This window comes from Ptychodera flava, chromosome 2 (assembly GCF_041260155.1).
Source record: "Ptychodera flava strain L36383 chromosome 2, AS_Pfla_20210202, whole genome shotgun sequence".
Classification (NCBI taxonomy): Eukaryota; Metazoa; Hemichordata; class Enteropneusta; family Ptychoderidae; genus Ptychodera; species Ptychodera flava.
This window is the reverse complement of record NC_091929.1, coordinates 21,843,095-21,864,342: the sequence shown is the minus strand read 5'-3', so window position 1 is coordinate 21,864,342 and position 21,248 is coordinate 21,843,095. Positions and strand designations below refer to the sequence as shown.

Sequence of the window (21,248 nt, the reverse complement as noted above, 5' to 3'; positions counted from 1 at the left end):
TGCTGATTACCCTACAGATGCTTCTGTAGAAATATCAGGAGGGACAATATAGAGATTTTCCCGTGCTGCACGAGATTTTCTGACGTTGTTTGGTGTTTGCGAGACGCTGTCTGATGACCCAGTTAAAGAACACATGTATAGCGATGACTTCAGCAAAGATTAAATAATTTCAGTTCAACCTACACAGGTGCTTCTCTTTACAGCACCGGACTTGTTTCACGTGATCGCCCAACAAAGTGTTGCTTATTGAAGTCCCGCGACATCTGCAGAGCTGAACATTTTTTGGTGCGTGACTTTTCATGTTAACTTGCATTTTTCCCGCCCAACGAATGTCAACTTGGTCGCGTTAAAGATTTTCTGCTATCTTTAGTCTTTCATTATCGCTGCAAATTTACCAAACCACAAACAAAAGTTTAACTTTCTTTCGTTTAGATCAATTCTGACAAGTTATTTTTCGGTTATTTTTTCATTCTTTGAAATTTGTCAGTCACCATTTGCATTGTGCTCACATTGACCAGAATACACAATTTTCTCAAATCTTCGAGCTGCAGTTTTTTACCTGGCGTATGGTATAGTAAGGTTAATCCCACACTCATATCATTTACGTAATCAATATCGTTTGCGTAGGAGACATTATTTGCATTCGTGACTTGTTCTGACGCTCTTCATGACATTGAAAAAACTAAAACTAGGTTTAAATTTTTCCTCGGGAATTGTTTTTATGACCCAGGAAATTTCAAATGATTTTCTGGTCTGCTTTATGTGTTGACTTATGATGATGCTTATGGAGTAAAGAAAATTCCATGCACTGTCTTGTTTTATGTAACTCGAAAAGGCAATTGACCCCATTCAGATAAAAACTTATCTTTTTCCTTTAGAGTTGACAAACGGTATACCCAACATTTAGAATTTTAGATATTTTATGGATAATTCGTTTCTCTTATCCCTAACTTTGGAAGGTGACAATAAGGTCAAGGTGAAGCTGATTTTTATTATCGATCATGAAGAACATGACTCCCATTGACCGACTTTTGAAATTCAAAATGGCCGCCATCTCTGTGTTAACTCTATTTGTAAGAAATTAGATTTTCTATTTCGCAAAAACTAAGACGATTGAAAGTTTATTTACTCCAAATGCTTTAAAATAAAACCACACAAGCGGTGGACCAGAAGAACATCATAGATTTTTGAGAATCGAAATATTCGTGCCTTAGGTGCATTTTACGTTAAAGGGCCAATAATGCTAACTTTTTATGATTTTTTTCATTATTTTTTATTTTGTATATCAATTGGAAGTTCTTATTCTACTTCCCAAAGAATGCTGAAACACCCACTAGTTAACTTGTCAACGCAGCGTCTTTATGTGTAAAATGCATCGTTATTGTCTACATTTGAAATCTAGTCCGGACCAGAAGTCACTTTTCAACAATAACAATGCAGTTTACACACATGGAGGCTGAGTTGACAAGCTGAACTCTGTATATATCAACATGCCTTTGGGAGTAGGAATAAGGAATTATGGTTGACATTCAAAACAAAAATGGTGAACAAATTATCAAAAGTTAGCATTACTGGCCCTTTAATAACTGAATTTAATCCGGCGAGAATTTATTTGTCAACAGAAACACAGTATATTGTGCACATCGCAATGTGTTTGCACCGCTAATACTGCAGTGTGTATTAATTTTCAATATAATTTAGAAGGAAGAAAACTAAACCAAACTAAACAATTTTTGTTTGCAAGAACATTGTCCCTTGAATTGAAGACAGGTGGATAGCCACCCCCCCCCCAGCGATGAAATGAATAAACAGCGATAGTCAAACAAACATATTTGACAATTGGGTAAATTGATGTCATAATACTTTTATCGATCTATCTGTGTATGTGTGTATATTTGTATTTATTTGTGTACCTATCTATTCGTGAATAAATTTATCTAGCTACCTATGTATTCATCTATTTATAAAAATCTACCCTCAAGAACCGCTTAACAGATTTCTTTGTTACTTTGTTGGGTGGTCGCTATATATATGACGTCATTCCGATTATGTCCAATAGGTGACAAGCATGTGGCAATTCGTGTATGGTTGATAATTTCGTGTCTTTTTTGCTCACGTAAAGTTCGTCAGAGGATACGCTAGTCCCATCGCTAAAATACTTCAGTTTCAAATTCCTATGAACAGTTTAGTATTCGCACTTTTTTCGTATAATGATTCCACAAGCGGTTAATCTTACCTTTTTAGCTCACATTTGGTTTTACCAATGTGAGTTTATCGTATAGGCTGAAGTCGATGGCCGCTCTGTATGTATGTATGTATGTATGTATGTATGTATGTATGTATGTATGTATGTATGTATGTATGTATGTATGTATGTATGTATGTATGTATGTACAGTATGTCCGTCAACATCAAAAACACGCAAACCGCTGCACGTTTCAGCTTGGTATTTGGTGTGGGATGCATCCTGGGCTATAGATGGGATTTTGTTCAAATGAAGTCTGCATTGCCAAAATTATGCAAATGAGCTTACAAAATGTGAAAATGGTTAAGAATAAATAACTCAAGAACCGCTTTTTTGATTGCTTTGAAAATTTGTGTGCAAGTACCTTAGGTGAACCTTATACAGTTTTATGAATATCGTGAAGATATCCTTAATTTTGTATTTTTGCTGAATTTTTTGTGATTTTTAGCTCACATTTGGTTATACCAATGTGAGTTATGTATGTATGTATGTATGTATGTATGTATGTATGTATGTATGTATGTATGCATGTATGTATGTATGTACAGTATGTCCGTCAACATCAAAAACACGCAAACCGCTGCAAGTTTCAGCTTGGTATTTGGTGTGTGGATGCATCCTGGGCTATAGATGGGATTTTGTTCAAATGAAGTCTGCATTGCCAAAATTATGCAAATGAGCTTACAAAATGTGAAAATGGTTAAGAATCAATAACTCAAGAACCGCTTTTTTGATTGCTTTGAAAATTTGTGTGCAAGTACCTTAGGTGAACCTTATACAGTTTTATGAATATTGTGAAGATATCCTTAATTTTGTATTTTTGCTGAATTTTTTTGTGATTTTTAGCTCACATTTGGTTATACCAATGTGAGTTTATCGTATAAGCTGAAGTCGATGGCGTCTGTATGTATGTGTGTATGTATGTATGTATGTATGTATGTATGTATGTATGTATGTATGTATGTATGTATGTATGTATGTATGTATGTATGTATGTATGTATGTATGTATGTACAGTATGTCCGTCAACATCAAAAACACGCAAACCGCTGCATGTTTCAGCTTGGTATTTGGTGTGTGGATGCATCCTGGGCTATAGATGGGATTTTGTTCAAATGAAGTCTGCATTGCCAAAATTATGCAAATGAGCTTACAAAATGTGAAAATGGTTAAGAATCAATAACTCAAGAACTGCTTTTTTGATTGCTTTGAAAATTTGTGTGCAAGTACCTTAGGTGAACCTTATACAGTTTTATGAATATTGTGAAGATATCCTTAATTTTGTATTTTTGCTGAATTTTTTTGTGATTTTTCTCATTTTCAGTAAAAATTCTTCTTCTCTGAAACCGCCAACCCAATCACTCTGAAATTTGGGTTGTCTCTTTACAAGGGTGTTAGTCTTCTAATTTTTTGAAATTATGACAAAATTGGGAAAATTACTATTTTTAAGCAATTTTGTCATTTTTGGTCAAAAATCTTAAACACTATTTCCTTTTTAAAACCCCTGGACAGACAGCTTTCATATTTGGTAAGCAGACGTACAGAGATGACAATAGTTAGATATGTGGAAATTGTCCTGAAATATAAAAAATTTGTATTTTTAAGACAACATTGTCATTTTTGGTCAAGAAAACTTTATCTCAAATTACTTGTTTGATAGCTTTGTAATTTGGTATAAAATCCCTTGTTTGATAGCTTTGTAATTTGGTATAAAGTCCCAAAGATGTTATGAGATAAATTTTCTGCTCAAAGTGTTGGGAACCCCAAAATTCGTTTATTTTAGGTAATTTTCTCAGTTTGTGACCTTAAATGACCTACACCAACCCAGGATATGTTGTGAGATAATTTTGAAGGCTGTGAACATAATTTTGTCATATTTGGTATCAATTTGTGGAAAATTTGATCCAGAAAGCAAAGCTGAGGTGATATTTTTCATTTTGGACCAATTTTGCAACTTTTCTATGTAAGACATACAAGAACTGAAGAAAATTTGGATCCGGGATAATTCCAGATGTTGTAATCACCATCCACAGTGGAAGGCATTTCACTATCTGTAAGTGACTTAAGTGCTGTTTACATTAGAATGATAACACTCATGGCATTAATTAAAAAATCCCCAAGGTTGTAAATATATTTCCTGTCATCTGGCGTGATGTAATACCAAGGGATGGAACATTTGATATTCGGGAGGGGGTAGGGTTTAGAAGATTGATGATGTAGCATTACTTTTTTACCAGATCCCTTGTGCATTTTTTGCCCACTCCCACCTTTTCTTTTTATCAAGCCTTCTCTGTTTTTTGTTGTTGACATTTGCTCCCATTGCTATAGAAGTTGATATGCATGTTCCTAAAGATGACCTCCAGTACCTAAGTTGGAGACCTTATTTGCTTTTGTCATTCTTGTTTTTCCTGGTTTAAATATTTCTCGAATGGACCAATTCAAACCGAATGTGAGCACATAGTGTCCTTGACGGTATTTTTCTCATTTTCAGTAAAAATTCTTCTTCTCTGAAACCGCCAGCCCAATCGCTCTCAAATTTTGGTTGTCTCTTTGCAAGGGTGTTACTCTTCTAATTTGTTGAAATTATGACAAAATTGGGAAAATTACTATTTTTGTGCAATTTTGTCATTTTTGGTCAAAAAATCTTAAACAGTATTTCCTTTTTAAAACCCCTGGACAGACAGCTTTCATATTTGGTACACAGACGTACAGAGATGACAATAGTTAGATATGTGGAAATTGTCCTGAAATATAAAAAATTGTATTTTTAAGACAACATTGTCATTTTTGGTCAAGAAAACTTTATCTCAACATTACTTGTTTGATAGCTTTGTAATTTGGTATAAAGTCCCTTGTTTGATAGCTTTGTAATTTGGTATAAAGTCCCGAAAGATGTTATTAGATAAATTTTCTGCTCAAAGTGTTTGGAAACTCCTAAATTTGTATATTTTAGGTACTTTTCTCAGTTTGTGACCTTAAATGACCTACACCAACCCAGGATATGTTGTGAGACAATTTTGAAGGCTGTGAACATAATTTTGTCATATTTGGTACCAATGAGTAGGAAAATTTGATCCAGAAAACAAAGCTGAGGTGATTTTTTTTGATTTTGGACCAATTTTTGCAACTTTTCTATGTAAGACATACAAGAACTGATGAGAAATTTGGATCCAGGATAATTCCAGATGTTGTAATCACCGCCCACAGTGGAAGGCATTTCACTATCTGTAACCAACTTAAGTGCTGTTTACATTGGAATGATAACACTCATGGCATTAATTAAAAATCTCCAAGGTTGTAAATGTACTTCCTGTCATTTGGTCTTATGTAATACAAAGGGGTGGAACATTTAATATTCAGGAGGGGGTGAGTAGGGTCTAGAAGATCGATGATTGAGCATTACTTTTTACCAGATCCCTTGTGCATTTTTTTCCCACTCCCACCTTTTTTTTTATCAAGCCTTCTCTGTTTTTTGTTGTTGACATTTGCTTATGTATTTAGGATCTGCTTCTCCCATTGCTATAGAAGTTGATATGCATGTTCCTAAAGATGACCTCCAGTACCTAAGTTGAAGACCTTATTTGCTTTTGTCGTTCTTGTTTTTCCTGGTTTAAATATTTCTCGAATGGACCAATTCAAACCGAATGTGAGCACATAGTGTCCTTGACGGTATTTTTTTCATTTTGCGACTGGTCTGGTAGTGTTTACATTGCGACCTCGTTTTTTCTAGTTTTACACGTACGGGCAGGTCACTGAGGTCGCTTTCCGGGTCAAATAGTTGCTAGTTTGAATTCTGTAGAGTTATTTTCGGAGCATGATATCTCAGATTTTATGAGACAGTTTGATTGATTCCGTACGCATTACCGTTAGGGTTGACCTCCGCGTTACTTGAGAAGAACCTTACATGAGCGTGACATGTGCGTCTATAGCTATAGCTCATGGATATTTTAAACAATGCTGGATCTCAGTCACTATCTTCGCTAGTAGATTTTAAAAGAAATCGTGTAACAAAAGGAGTCAATTTCTACAGGGACTAGAAATTTCAGAGATTCTGGTATGGTTAAGTTGTCAAGTTCATTTACATTATTGATGTCTGGGGCAACATCCTAGCAGTTTGTCCTACCTACAGCCTGAGATCTTCGGTATGAATAACTCGCCATTGTAATTCGATGGTCTTTGAAGACAGCTAGGATTTAAAATATCACTACTAAAATTAGAGGTGACAAACACATCCGCGGATATGGTAACACACCTTGCAAAGTTCTCGGGCTAATTATAACGCTGGAAGTGGTTAATCAGAGTTTTATAGTGGTGAGAAATATATTTCAATCACTTGTCACGTGACGTCATCACCGCAGCATTTGCGTATCATTTGTTTTTCAAGTATCCTCAGCATATGTCCAAACGACGCCGATGACGTCAATGTGTAAATGCACTTGTCGGTGGAATTGCGCAAACGCAGATCAGGCCAAAAAATGTAGGAGCCCCCTTTTTTGTCTTGGCCATGCTCTACAAAAAGAGAACGCGCGTATTTGTTTGACTCACCTTTTATATCACAGTGTCCGGTTGGCGCTAAATTGGTTCATAAAATGTAATAAATACATATTAAAATATTCAATATTTCGATAAATGCAAACCTGAACAGCAAATCTGTCAAACTCGCCTTTACTGGTCCAGTTGACTGACTATCCAACATCCTGTATTGGTGTATTGCCATCGATCACAATGGTGGAGACCATCGCGCAGACTCAGTAAAAAACAAAGGTTATTGAACCGCCTACAATAAAGAGACAAAACTCTTAAGTATACCATGTATCCTATATAAAAATACCAGACTATTTAAATGACTTTTTTAATTTTTCAAATTTGATGTGGATATGTATCATGATAGAATAGGCCACCTACACGTGACATCCAGATGCTGATCATAGCTCTAGTGACGATTTTTTTCCATTAATTATTAATTAATTAATTAATTAATTTATTTATTTATGTACCCATTTATTTATTTATTTGTTTATTTATCTATTTGTATCTTTGTTCCATGTAGACTTGATTTATTGAAACAGCCATACTGGGTGTGGCAACATTCTTTCAGTCACGGATTATAGATCCTATGACGTAAATACTAACTTATCAAATCTTGAACTCCAAAGTTCTTCACCGTGACCCGTATGCCAACAAAGGGAAGAAACTTGCAAAAGCTTGCTTTTTACAGTTGAAAAGAAAATAAAGGCACTAAAAGAGGACAGCGCCCAAAAATTAGGGAACCAAAACTATAGCACGGTCCAATACTTGTACAAACGTTATATTTTGTTGCGTTGACGGCAGTGTACGCTTAAAGAATATCTGTAGGCCAATCATCATTACGCATACAAACGCAACCATACTTCTGCCGTCTGTCCATAGCCTTGGTGACGCCAGTTCACTACAGCAGTGTCACGCTTTCGTCATTGTATAAGCGATTTTATGCTCGTGGGCAGTTTTGGTGAATACTTGCTTGGTCCTTGAAAGCCGTGTAGCTTTGATTAGACTATTGTTGCTTCATAGAGTTTTCCCAGCAGCTGTTCCGTGCGTGGCCTGGTTTTGTTGTCAGGGAGTCAAACATGATGAAAAAAAGATTATACTGTACATACAACCCGGACATGCACTACACCCGAATTCAAAACCAAATGTATGTCCTGAAGGGTCACGTGGGCTGGAACCAGCAACTTTGCCCAATAATATAAGATTCCTTTGTACTTTTCATGTTTGACACAAGCAGACCAACAATAAACAGGTTTGGCCGCAAGATTTATCATAGTTACGTGACGTATATGCATCACGAAATTCTACAGTCACTGTGACGTCATCGATCTTTGCGTCCACACTGGCGTTCACGAACATGGCGTTGTTGTGGGTGTTACTTGGAGACAGCAGTTTTCAGCTAACTTGTAAATACATGAATTTGTTCTCATTTTTGGGCCACACGACACGAACAAGTCTGTGAATTATGTGTGCCACGGTACATTTATGTCATAGACAATACAGATGCATGCATTTACTTTTTACAATTTTTGGTGTGTACTTTGGTCATCGATTTGTGTGGTCGTATCATGGTGTGGCATAACGCGGCGCTGTCGACTAGGCGATGACAGATTGCGCACACCACTCTGAAGGGTTGTTGCCTGGATGCCACACGCTTTTTCCTCAGGAATGTTTACCTAAACGTGAACGTAGATTTTGATTTCACGTATGCTTATAACCGAACCCCGACCGTCTGATGAAAATACTACAATTCGTCGCTTGAAAATAATACAATTTGAGGAAAGTCGATAGGCATAGAATTTTTCGAAAAATCACAGTTTTAGATTTTTAAAACTGTTTAAGTCTGCTTTTCCAATAGAATACGTGTCTTTACATATTGTGTTGTTGTTTTGAAGTCTTGATATACAGAAAATGCATGTAAGGAGCGTACGCATCAAAACTGAAATACTTAATCTTTTGCTCGAAATTTCGTTAAGGAAGCTTTCAACCTCTTCCCAAACCAAGTATAAAGTACAAGGATGATCGTTCAAATTTAGGACTAGAGTAACAAATACCCAACTTTTATCGATTTTCGAGATTCAAAATGTCCACTATCCGTGTGTTAAATCTATTTGGGGAAATTGAAAATGTCACTTTCGCCCATTGAAGCGATGTATTTGTTGCTCTGATAAAGTTTGTGTGCGATGTGTGAAACGAGTGCTTCATGAACTCTACAGCGTGTGAAGGGTGGCAATCAGAAAAATTGTAACAACTTAGCTCGGTTATTGAACCACCCCTGTTAAAGTTCAATAACCTTTAACCCCTGTTAAGGGATTTGACTGTGGTGTCTTTGCTCGATCGATAAGTGGGTGCCGTACGTGAGATTGAAATCAGCTGAACTTACTCTAAGAGCCCCCACAGGTAGTAGACCAGAAGTTTGAGAGTCCCCGAGGCGCATTTTACCTTAAGATCGTCATACCGGGACGACAAGGACAATCACATGGGGGCGAGCAGAGACAGACTGGAATTCAGAGAACACAAACAATGACAAAGATAAAACCGTAGCTTTTGGGAAAAGGAGAAATTCAGAAAGACAAACAAGAGAAAAAAGCCAAGGGTTGAGATAGATCAGAGTTATATAATTGGGGTCAGCGGACGTTGGAGGAGGATATGCTTGGCGAAAAGCGCCAACGAAAGGCGATAAGATTTAACAACTCAACAAGTCAAGTAGTGGAACACACCATGGCGACTAAAAGTGACAAGTAATTTTGATGAATGCAGCTCCATAGAGCTGAAGAGTATTCGAAAGAGCTAGGAAGAGTGCAATATTAGAGGAGCTATTGCGTTGAGTCATCAAAAATATTCTTAGCGAAAGGGGTGTTTTTATTTCCATGGACCTATTATCTAACGGACTAATTCCATGGCTTTCCGTGCGCCGTATACCGTTAGCTGTAGTCTTTGTCCAGTAGCTTTTACTACACTTGGTGTGATGGTCACTTTGGCAAATATCTTCAGACGATTTCTTTCATTCTTTCAGTGAATCGCTTTGAGAACGCTTTTAAAGGATTTTAGTCCAAATTTGTATCTACTTTGTCTTAACACCACTCATTTTACCGATTTGATGTTTGGCATGTGTACTCCTTGAGTTGATGTAGAGTCAGAATTTTTCACTTTCTGTAGATACGCGTTTTTAACTAATTTTGAATAATACTTTTTCATCCCTTGTTTGTCAGTTTTTAGCATAGTTAGGCAGTGTGGACAGGCATGTAATTGGTGGCTCAGTGAATCAAGTGTGTGCAGTTTGGCAAATAAACACTTGCCAGAGATATGGCGAATTAAATGAACAGTGTACACACGAAAACCAAACTATTTGATGCTATTTGTTTGAACTAATGTCTAAAACTTGATTTTCAGCGCGATAAACAATAGCTACACATGTAGGGGGTTGCCCAGCGGAAGGTCAGGTCTAATACGAGCTTATGAGATTGTTTTGTTTACTGTACCCAATTTTTAGAATGTGCATATCTAACTCCAGGTGGGGGCTAGTGATTGGGTTCATATTGGCCAGCTACCAGTACATGACCTAATTTGCTAGTACAAAGGTTGGAGTTGACCTTTGACCTATCTTCACATGAACTAGCATGGCTCCTAAATGTCTTAATCATATAACTTTGAAATGGTTATATGTACAATAGTAATTCACATTTGTCTTAGGGGCCGTGGATGATTAAAGCATATGCACGGTAAACGAAACCAAGTGCGTTTGGCCTTAACTCCCCTCCCCCCCCGTCCTAAACGAAAGTTTGGAAGTGCGAAAATCCAACCCAGCCTCATTCTTTATCATACCTATATAAGCTTACAATCGGTAATTACGTGGTTAAGAATAATTCAATCGGGCTCGAACCCACAACATACAGCATCCAGTCGCCTAGTGGAGAACCAACAGACAGAAATACTCGACCAAATCCACCAATGGTACATATGAAAGCCCATAAGGGACATGTTTGAAAGCAAACAAATTAAAAATTATCTTGTGCTCACGAGAAACTATCTCGTGATCACAAGATCTTTTCTTGCGAGCACGAGATCTTTTCTTGTGATCACAAGATCTTTTCTTGTGCTCTCAAGATCTTTTCTTGTGATCACAAGATCTTTTCTTGCGCGCACGAGATCTTTTCTTGTGATCACAAGATCTTTTCTTGTGCGCACAAGATCTTTTCATGTGATCTCAAGATCTTTTCTTGTGATCACAAGATCTTTCTTGTGATCACAAGATAGTTTCTCGTGATCACAAGATCTTTTCTTGTGCGCACGAGATCTTTCTCGTGAGCACGAGAAACTATCTCGTGAGCACAAGAAAAGATCTTGTGAGCACGAGATAGTTTCTCGTGAGCACAAGATAGTATCTTGCGATCTCGAGAAACTTATCTCGTGAGCACAAGATAGTTTCTTGTGAGCACAAGATAATTTATCGTGCTTTTGTGGTTGGCCTAGGGAGTAAAATTCAAGCCTTGCATTTTGCGGCCATACAGTTTAAAATTTATGTATCTGAAGCTCAGAGGCAGTATATGACACTACAATTTCAAATCTCATGCCAACTATATAATAAACGGAATCAGGGATGCTTTAATGATCTAATTTATACTCTCACTTGTCCAAAATTAGGTTTGAATGGCTATCTTCTAAATTCGACTGCAGAGGTCAACTATAATGGTTTATCAATCACACAGTCAAGTACACTGACTGTTATAAGTTAACAGTACTGTATTCTGTAATATAATGTGCTACCAGTATTTGTATATTACTTTTACTTTGATCAATGTCAACTTTAAATTGTATATGTTCATTTTTACACAATGTTAACTGATTTAATCGTATAGTGAACATTGAAAGTGTGATCAAATTTAGCATTTATTTGTAATCCATAACTTTCAGGAAATGAATAATTCAATATTCAAGTTTATAAATGTCAACATTTCATGGCCTAAGTTTTAACTTATCCCAGATCCATCAACTAGGTGACTAGCTATTTCTTTAAAATCAAATTTTCATTCTGTAAAATATTACAATAGATTGATACTGCACGATCTTTTCTTGTGCGCACAAGATCTTTTCTTGTGCTCTCAAGATCTTTTCTTGTGCGCACAAGATCTTTTCTTGTGATCACAAGATCTTTTCTTGTGCTCTCAAGATCTTTTCTTGTGCTCTCAAGATCTTTTCTTGTGATCACAAGATCTTTTCTTGTGCGCACAAGATCTTTTCTTGTGATCACAAGATCTTTTCTTGTGCTCTCGAGATCTTTTCTTGTGATCACAAGATCTTTTCTTGTGCTCTCAAGATCTTTTCTTGTGCTCTCAAGATCTTTTCTTGTGCTCTCAAGATCTTTTCTTGTGATCACAAGATCTTTTCTTGTGCTCTCAAGATCTTTTCTTGTGCTCTCAAGATCTTTTCTTGTGCTCTCAAGATCTTTTCTTGTGCGCACAAGATCTTTTCTTGTGATCACAAGATCTTTTCTTGTGCTCTCAAGATCTTTTCTTGTGCTCTCAAGATCTTTTCTTGTGATCACAAGATCTTTTCTTGTGCTCTCAAGATCTTTTCTTGTGCTCTCAAGATCTTTTCTTGTGCGCACGAGATCTTTTCTTGTGATCACAAGATCTTTTCTTGTGCGCACAAGATCTTTTCTTGTGATCACAAGATCTTTTCTTGTGCTCTCGAGATCTTTTCTTGTGATCACAAGATCTTTTCTTGTGCGCACAAGATCTTTTCTTGTGATCACAAGATCTTTTCTTGTGCTCTCGAGATCTTTTCTTGTGATCACAAGATCTTTTCTTGTGCTCTCAAGATCTTTTCTTGTGCTCTCAAGATCTTTTCTTGTGCTCTCAAGATCTTTTCTTGTGATCACAAGATCTTTTCTTGTGCTCTCAAGATCTTTTCTTGTGCTCTCAAGATCTTTTCTTGTGCTCTCAAGATCTTTTCTTGTGCGCACAAGATCTTTTCTTGTGATCACAAGATCTTTTCTTGTGCTCTCAAGATCTTTTCTTGTGCTCTCAAGATCTTTTCTTGTGATCACAAGATCTTTTCTTGTGCTCTCAAGATCTTTTCTTGTGCTCTCAAGATCTTTTCTTGTGCGCACGAGATCTTTTCTTGTGATCACAAGATCTTTTCTTGTGCGCACAAGATCTTTTCTTGTGATCACAAGATCTTTTCTTGTGCTCTCGAGATCTTTTCTTGTGATCACAAGATCTTTTCTTGTGCTCTCAAGATCTTTTCTTGTGCTCTCAAGATCTTTTCTTGTGATCACAAGATCTTTTCTTGTGCTCTCCAGATCTTTTCTTGTGCTCTCAAGATCTTTTCTTGTGCGCACGAGATCTTTTCTTGTGATCACAAGATCTTTTCTTGTGCGCACAAGATCTTTTCTTGTGATCACAAGATCTTTTCTTGTGCTCTCGAGATCTTTTCTTGTGATCACAAGATCTTTTCTTGTGCTCTCAAGATCTTTTCTTGTGATCACAAGATCTTTTCTTGTGCTCTCGAGATCTTTTCTTGTGCTCTCAAGATCTTTTCTTGTGATCACAAGATCTTTTCTTGTGCTCTCAAGATCTTTTCTTGTGCTCTCAAGATCTTTTCTTGTGCTCTCAAGATCTTTTCTTGTGATCACAAGATCTTTTCTTGTGCTCTCAAGATCTTTTCTTGTGCTCTCAAGATCTTTGTGATCACAAGATCTTTTCTTGTGCGCACGAGATCTTTTCTTGTGATCACAAGATCTTTTCTTGTTATCACAAGATCTTTTCTTGTGCTCTCAAGATCTTTTCTTGTGATCACAAGATCTTTTCTTGTGCGCACAAGATCTTTTCTTGTGATCACAAGATCTTTTCTTGTGCTCTCAAGATCTTTTCTTGTGATCACAAGATCTTTTCTTGTGCGCACGAGATCTTTTCTTGTGATCACAAGATCTTTTCTTGTGCTCTCGAGATCTTTTCTTGTGCTCTCAAGATCTTTTCTTGTGATCACAAGATCTTTTCTTGTGCTCTCAAGATCTTTTCTTGTGCTCTCAAGATCTTTTCTTGTGCTCTCAAGATCTTTTCTTGTGATCACAAGATCTTTTCTTGTGCTCTCAAGATCTTTTCTTGTGGTCTCAAGATCTTTTCTTGTGCTCTCAAGATCTTTTCTTGTGATCACAAGATCTTTTCTTGTGCTCTCAAGATCTTTTCCTGTGCTCTCAAGATCTTTTCTTGTGCGCACGAGATCTTTTCTTGTGATCACAAGATCTTTTCTTGTGCGCACGAGATCTTTTCTTGTGATCACAAGATCTTTTCTTGTGCTCTCAAGATCTTTTCTTGTGCTCTCAATATCTTTTCTTGTGCGCACGAGATCTTTTCTTGTGATCACAAGATCTTTTCTTGTGCGCACAAGATCTTTTCTTGTGATCACAAGATCTTTTCTTGTGCTCTCGAGATCTTTTCTTGTGATCACAAGATCTTTTCTTGTGCTCTCAAGATCTTTTCTTGTGCTCTCAAGATCTTTTCTTGTGATCACAAGATCTTTTCTTGTGCTCTCAAGATCTTTTCTTGTGCTCTCAAGATCTTTTCTTGTGATCACAAGATCTTTTCTTGTGCTCTCAAGATCTTTTCTTGTGATCACAAGATCTTTTCTTGTGCTCTCAAGATCTTTTCTTGTGCTCTCAAGATCTTTCCTTGTGCTCACGAGATAGTTTCTCGTGAGCACAAGAAAAGATCTTGAGAGCACAAGAAAAGATCTTGTGCGCACGAGATAGTTTCTCGTGAGCACAAGAAAAGATCTTGAGAGCACAAGAAAAGATCTTGTGCTCACGAGATAGTTTCTCGTGAGCACAAGAAAAGATCTTGAGAGCACAAGAAAAGATCTTGTGCTCACGAGATAGTTTCTCGTGAGCACAAGAAAGATCTTGAGAGCACAAGAAAAGATCTTGTGCGCACGAGATAGTTTCTCGTGAGCACAAGAAAAGATCTTGAGAGCACAAGAAAAGATCTTGTGCTCACGAGATAGTTTCTCGAGAGCACAAGAAAAGATCTTGAGAGCACAAGAAAAGATCTTGTGCTCACGAGATAATTTGATCTTTTCTTCATGTAAATTGAAAATCGACAAATAACCATAATGGAGATTAAATTTGTTTGAGAGACAATTTCTACCAAAATGTATCCTTCTCACAGCAGTATCAACCTATTCTAATATTTTACTGAAATTTGAAAGTTTGATTTTTACATACAAAAAGCTAATCATCAAGTTGATGGATTAGTGATGAAGTAAAACTTAGGCTACGAAAATTTTGACCTTTATCTATTATAATTTATTATTTGTTTATTTAGGACAGCATTCGTCCATATAAATTACACAAAGGAAATACAGATACTGTGATACAAAAAAAATGGTGTTGCATATACTATCCATACATAAATTCATTCACTAACCATGAAAGATCGACTTTCTCCACAGGTTACGCAAGTCACAACTGTAAAACAGTACATCATTAACCATTCTTACAATTGTATTTTCACTGTAAGATATACTGAATATTGAATAATTAATTTGCTGAAAGTTATACATTGCCAATAAATTTGATCACACTTTCAATGTTAACTGTATGATAAGATCAGTTAACGTGTAAAAATGAATGTATACAATTTAAAATTGACATTGATCAAAGTAAGAGGAATAATATACAAAGACTGGTAGCACATTATATTACTGATAGAGTAATTGTACGTGACTGTTTGATTGATAAACCATTATTGTTGATCTCGGCAGTCGAGTTTAAAAGCCATTCAAACCTAATTTTTGACAAGTGGGAGTATAAATCAGATCACTAAATACGGATAGTTTTCAATCGGATTCGAACCCACATCGCTGATTCCGTTTATTATATAATTGGCACGAGAATTAAAATTATAGTGTCATATATTGCCTCTGAGCCTTAGATACGTAAATTTTAACTGTATGGCCGAAAAATGCAAGGCCGGGAATTTTACTCCCTAGGCCAACCAAAAAAGCACGATAAATTATCTTGTGCTCACAAGAAACTATCTTGTGCTCACGAGATAAGTTTCTCGTGATCACGAGATATTTCTTGTGCTCACGAGAAACTATCTCGTGATCACAAGATATTTTCTTGTGCTCACGAGAAAGATCTCGTGCGCACAAGAAAAGATCTTGTGATCACGAGAAACTATCTCGTGATCACAAGAAAAGATCTTGTGATCACAAGAAAAGATCTTGTGCGCACAAGAAAAGATCTTGTGATCACAAGAAAAGATCTCGTGCGCACAAGAAAAGATCTTGTGATCACAAGAAAAGATCTCGTGCGCACAAGAAAAGATCTTGTGATCACAAGAAAAGATCTTGTGCGCACAAGAAAAGATCTCGTGAGCACAAGAAAAGATCTTGTGATCACAAGAAAAGATCTCGTGAGCACAAGATATTTTTTTTATTTTTTGCTTTCAAACATGTCCCTTACGGGCTTTCATAGGTACACGCCAAACAGTATAGATCGATATTTTGCGATACAGTAAAACGTGGAGCGAAATATTCATATGAAAACATGTAGTGCGATTTTTGCGCACTGAAATCGAAATACAGCCAAACCCTCCCCCCCCCCAAACGCGGAAGTTACGTTTGCCGTGCGCGTGTTTTCATTATCCACGGCGCGCCCCTCGTTTGTTTCTCGTATCTGCGGGTGGATTAACTTGAGGCACTTTTATCATCAGTTGGCGGGAAAATTTATGTTCTACTATTCAGCGAGCAGATTTGAAACTGTTGCCAAATCTTCTTTAACTTTTGTGACTTTTATCTACTACAAGGCGGGTGTTACGTATGGCGTCACGGTACTGCCTTTCTACACCAACTCATGTAACAGGTGATTTCGAAAATTAGCAACCAGAGGTACTAATACTCATGACATCCAAATGCTATTCTGAGATATATTGAACGAAAGTAAACTTCCAAGATGAAACTGTCGAAAATTGGTTGATAAGATCCTCTGCCAGCATTGATTAACTATTCTGTAGGTTTCAGATTCGCCATAAGTATGATACATACGAGACAAGTAATAATACTTCTCTCCAAACAGAGCCAGGCAGACGGCAAATTCCGTGTACGTGGAATTTTGGGCGACAGGTACATGATGTAAATGGAAGGTTTGTTAGGTTCCTTGAATGTTGTTGCCGCGGACTTTTAGAGGCAGACAGGCACTGGAAAGGGTGTCAATACAAGATTTTATAGTTTATCACATAATTTCTTGTGCTCTGTTCCATTTTACAGGACGCCATGAAACTAGCTCTTCACCTCGGGGACCGTAGTGTTCAGTCACGATGCCTGTGTTTGTTCGCTGATATCCACCGCGACAGACGCGACTATGAGGTATTTTATGTCCACCTTTCACCTTACATACACCCAACACGAACCCTCGTCCCAAGATAAGAAATAAGTCATAATACGGTGAAGTGCCGAGCAGTATATAGGCTGCTGTTCACTGGAAAAAGAAAAACTTTGATAACATAGGTCATGTGAAACGTGCATGCAAATTGAACATTTTCTTCGAATTTGTTGCTTTCATTGCATGGCAAAGTCATGATTATGTCGACTTAAGTAATCCACTATATTACCAATTTTGAATCCTTTAAATCGTTCATTATTTGTCTAATATTATTTTCTGGTATAAAATAAAAAGACAGTAAGCAGCCATATTGTAAACAGCCGCTTATGCCGCGCCGTCCCATTTCTGTACTTTTGCAATAGTCGGGTACAGCCCGAGTGTTGCCGAGGTCATAAGTTCCAGCCAATCAGAGGCAATCAGATTTCCCTGTCAGCGGCCGTTTTGAAAACAGTGGTTAAGAATGAATTTCCCGGACCCTTGTCTGCTGGCGGAAGCGTGGCACCCCTAACAGAGGGTATGAGTCGCCGAGACTAAGTGTACAGTTAGAGGACCAGAAACTCTTTTAGTTTATATCCAAATATTTGTGCCCATCAATCTTCACTTGTGCCCGATATTGAACTTGAGAGAAAACTAACAGAGACAGAGACCTTGAAATGTTCCATCTCACTATATTCCTAATTTTATCTTCCCACCCATCATTTATGTTACAGAGAGCGCTACCGAGGTATGAAGCAGCCCTGAATATTTCTACAGAAATTGGAGACAAGATTGGTCAAATTCGTGTATTGTCTGGGATGGCAAAGAATATGATGATGCGGAGGCAATATTGCCAAGTAAGCCTGTTATATATGACTTCATTCTTTGATTTCGTTTTCTAAGAGACCTTAGCTCAAGGGTCAATAGTTTGCTGAAGTTGATATGTAAATGTATGTGTGTTTATGTAACTATGTGTAAATATTGTGTGATGACAATATGCCTTTGCTTTCGTTGCTACATCGATTTGTTGAACTTTAAAATTTTACTAGATAACAGCAATTTTGTTATTGAATATTTCAAAGTCACTACACAGACTTTCCTTAACCAATTGTAGTTAAACTTGGCAGAAATATAACACAGAATCACATATTTGCACGTCCGTTTGTTTGACAATGACCAACATGAACATAGCTGGTCGACAGGGCATGGAAAGGGATTTTAAAATTAGCAATGAAGTGTCTGGCTAGACTTCGCTGATACAAGCTCTATTGTTCCCGTCACAATATGAACCATAGTTTGTCAACAAATATACGTGATGAATTCTCAACAGGGACTGTATCGTCAGTTCGTCAAAAATGACTTGCCTGCATTTAACCTGGTTTAATTGTACCTCTTCATCTGCCATATTTTTCTGCGCTCTCTCTCTCTCTCTCTCTCTCTCTCTCTCTCTCTCTCTCTCTCTCTCTCTCTCTCTCTCAATGCGATCTCCACCTTGTATAGTTGGAATCACTAATAATTTACCTGTTATGTAAAATGTAATTTCATTTCAGGCATTGGAGTACAACCACAGAGCCCTAGAAATCGCTGAAACTGTTGGAAACAGGGTAAGTCAATGATATCTGTAAATTCGGAAATTGATATATGTGATGTGATTGATATAAATGATACCAATATCATATATAATCGGAATTGATGGAACAAAATTAACATATGTACATAGGTATGTACGTACGTACATACATACATACATACATACATACATACATACATACATACATACATACATACATACATACATATATAGAGACAGACAGACAGACGGATGGACGGACAGACGGATCGATAGACATCAGTGTGTGGACATGTCTACAGTCAGTCGTGACAGAAGAATCTGAAAGGACAGTTCAGATATATGAAAAAAATAGGAACAGCGCTTTCTTCAAGGAATATGCTGCCGATTATGCGTCTGTGCACCACTGTACGTAAATGACATTTTAAAAAATGGTGTATGCATGTGTTTGTACCATATTGAAGAAAATAACACCACTTAAATCGACAGATGAAAGCGATGAGAATACACTGGCAGTTGGAAAAGTTGTACAACACACTGGGTCAGTATGAAGAAGCAAAGAAATACAGTAAAATGTACAAGCAAGGAATAGATGACCTTGGCCTGTCCTGCGGTATCTGCAATGAAAGTATCGCAGAGAAGCAAACTGATTTGGAACCTCTGCAGTGCTGGCATTTATTTCATGCAAAGTAAGTTGCTCATTTAAGGAAATAATCACCGTCATCACCATAACCACCACCACCGCCACCGTCATCATCACGACCACAATCAGCATCAACACCAACACCAACACCAACACCACCACCATCATCATCATCACCACCATCATCATCATCACCATGACCATGACCATCACCACCACCACCACCACCATCATCATCATCATCATCATCATCATCATCATCATCATCATCATCATCATCATCATCATCATCATCATCATCATCATCATCACCATCACCATCACCATCATCACCATCATCATCATCATCATCACCATCACCACCATCACCATCATCATCATCATCGTCATTATCACCACCATCGTCATCATCATCATCATCATCATCATCATCATCCTCACCACCATCGTCTCCATCACCATCACCATCACCATCACCACCACCATCATCATCATCATCATCATCATCATCACCATCACCATCACCATCATCATCATCGTAATTATCACCACCATCGTCCATCACCATCATCACCATCATCATCATCATCGTCATTATCACCACCAATCGTCATCGTCGTCATCATCATCATCATCATCATCATGACCATCTCCATCATCATCACCATCACCATTACCATCATCACCATCATCATCATCATCATCATCATCATAATCATCATCGTCGTCGTCGTCGTCGCCGTCGTCATCATCTCCATCACCATCATCATCATCATCATCATCATCATCATCATCATCACCATCATCATCTTCATACATGATTTGACATACTCGTACTTTCTATGCCTACAGATTAATGCACGACAAACCCCCCGCCCCTCCCATCACGTTCAATATCCGCGGTGTAAAGTTGCATACTTCTTGCGCCGATGGTGTTACGCCTACTCACTTCCCTTTGACGACTTCATAAAACAGTCTTAGGAAATTACCAAGATGTTTCACACACACCTCTCCTTAATGAAAATTGTATTTTCATTCCGTTTTTATTCACCGGACGAATCCGTAATTTTCTACGAAATTAAACGAGACGAACTTATCAAAACGAGGCTGCACGAGAACGCCTCACACAGACGCCGCCATAATGGATCATTGAAATTGTCACATTATCATATCTTTTCAAGAAAAGAAATGTTCTGACTCTTCCGAAAGAGCATTCATCTTTGTAATTCTAATTTCAACTCCATTCTACTACCACCACTATGAAACCATCATCTTTGCTGTAGTCGTCGCTATGCTGCATGGTCGTTCTGTTTTAGTAATAATCTGAAGGCATAAATTATCCAGAGCTGTTTCAAATTTGTGCGATACTAAAAAATCCGCCAATGATAATCGCTAATTTTGACATTCTTATCCCCTTGGCGACTAAACATAAGATAATCAAGAAATAGGAATGACGACAACGGAGTAATGAATGTAGTAATATCGGTATAAGTTCCTCTCACATGCACGTTTATGAGAACTATTACAACCTCAACCCGAGTGCCTGTAGATGATAAGCGATAATCAACGGATCTGGTGCCAAGGAAAGCAGATTTATCTCGTATACACGATCCCCAACACACCCACACAAGCGAATAACACCATTGTAACAAACGCTCGGACCATGTTGAATAAATTGTGATTGGAAAGAGAATAGGAAATGAACAAGCAAAGCAGATCAGATCGGCTATGCTTTAATCCATCCCCCATAAATCATTCCTGTTTGATCACGACGTACATTTCTCAGTAATCCTATTATCCAAATACCTACTGTTATATATTCTCGAAATGAAAAGTTAGAGAGCGACGAACAATGTTAAACGAATACATAGTAAACTATAGCCCGTGGGAAGTTTTGTAA

General features: G+C 37.4%; 1 protein-coding gene across 1 annotated transcript in view; it reads left to right on the top strand.

The window, feature by feature from the left end:
* LOC139116954 (43 kDa receptor-associated protein of the synapse-like) overlaps positions 1-21,248 on the top strand; it is a 30,046-nt gene that overhangs the window by 935 nt on the left and 7,863 nt on the right. Inside the window, exons 2-5 of the mRNA XM_070679703.1 lie at positions 17,045-17,143; positions 17,870-17,992; positions 18,686-18,739; positions 19,195-19,394. Of these exons, the coding sequence (XP_070535804.1) occupies positions 17,045-17,143; positions 17,870-17,992; positions 18,686-18,739; positions 19,195-19,394 (476 nt within the window). The remainder of the gene's footprint in view (positions 1-17,044; positions 17,144-17,869; positions 17,993-18,685; positions 18,740-19,194; positions 19,395-21,248) is intronic.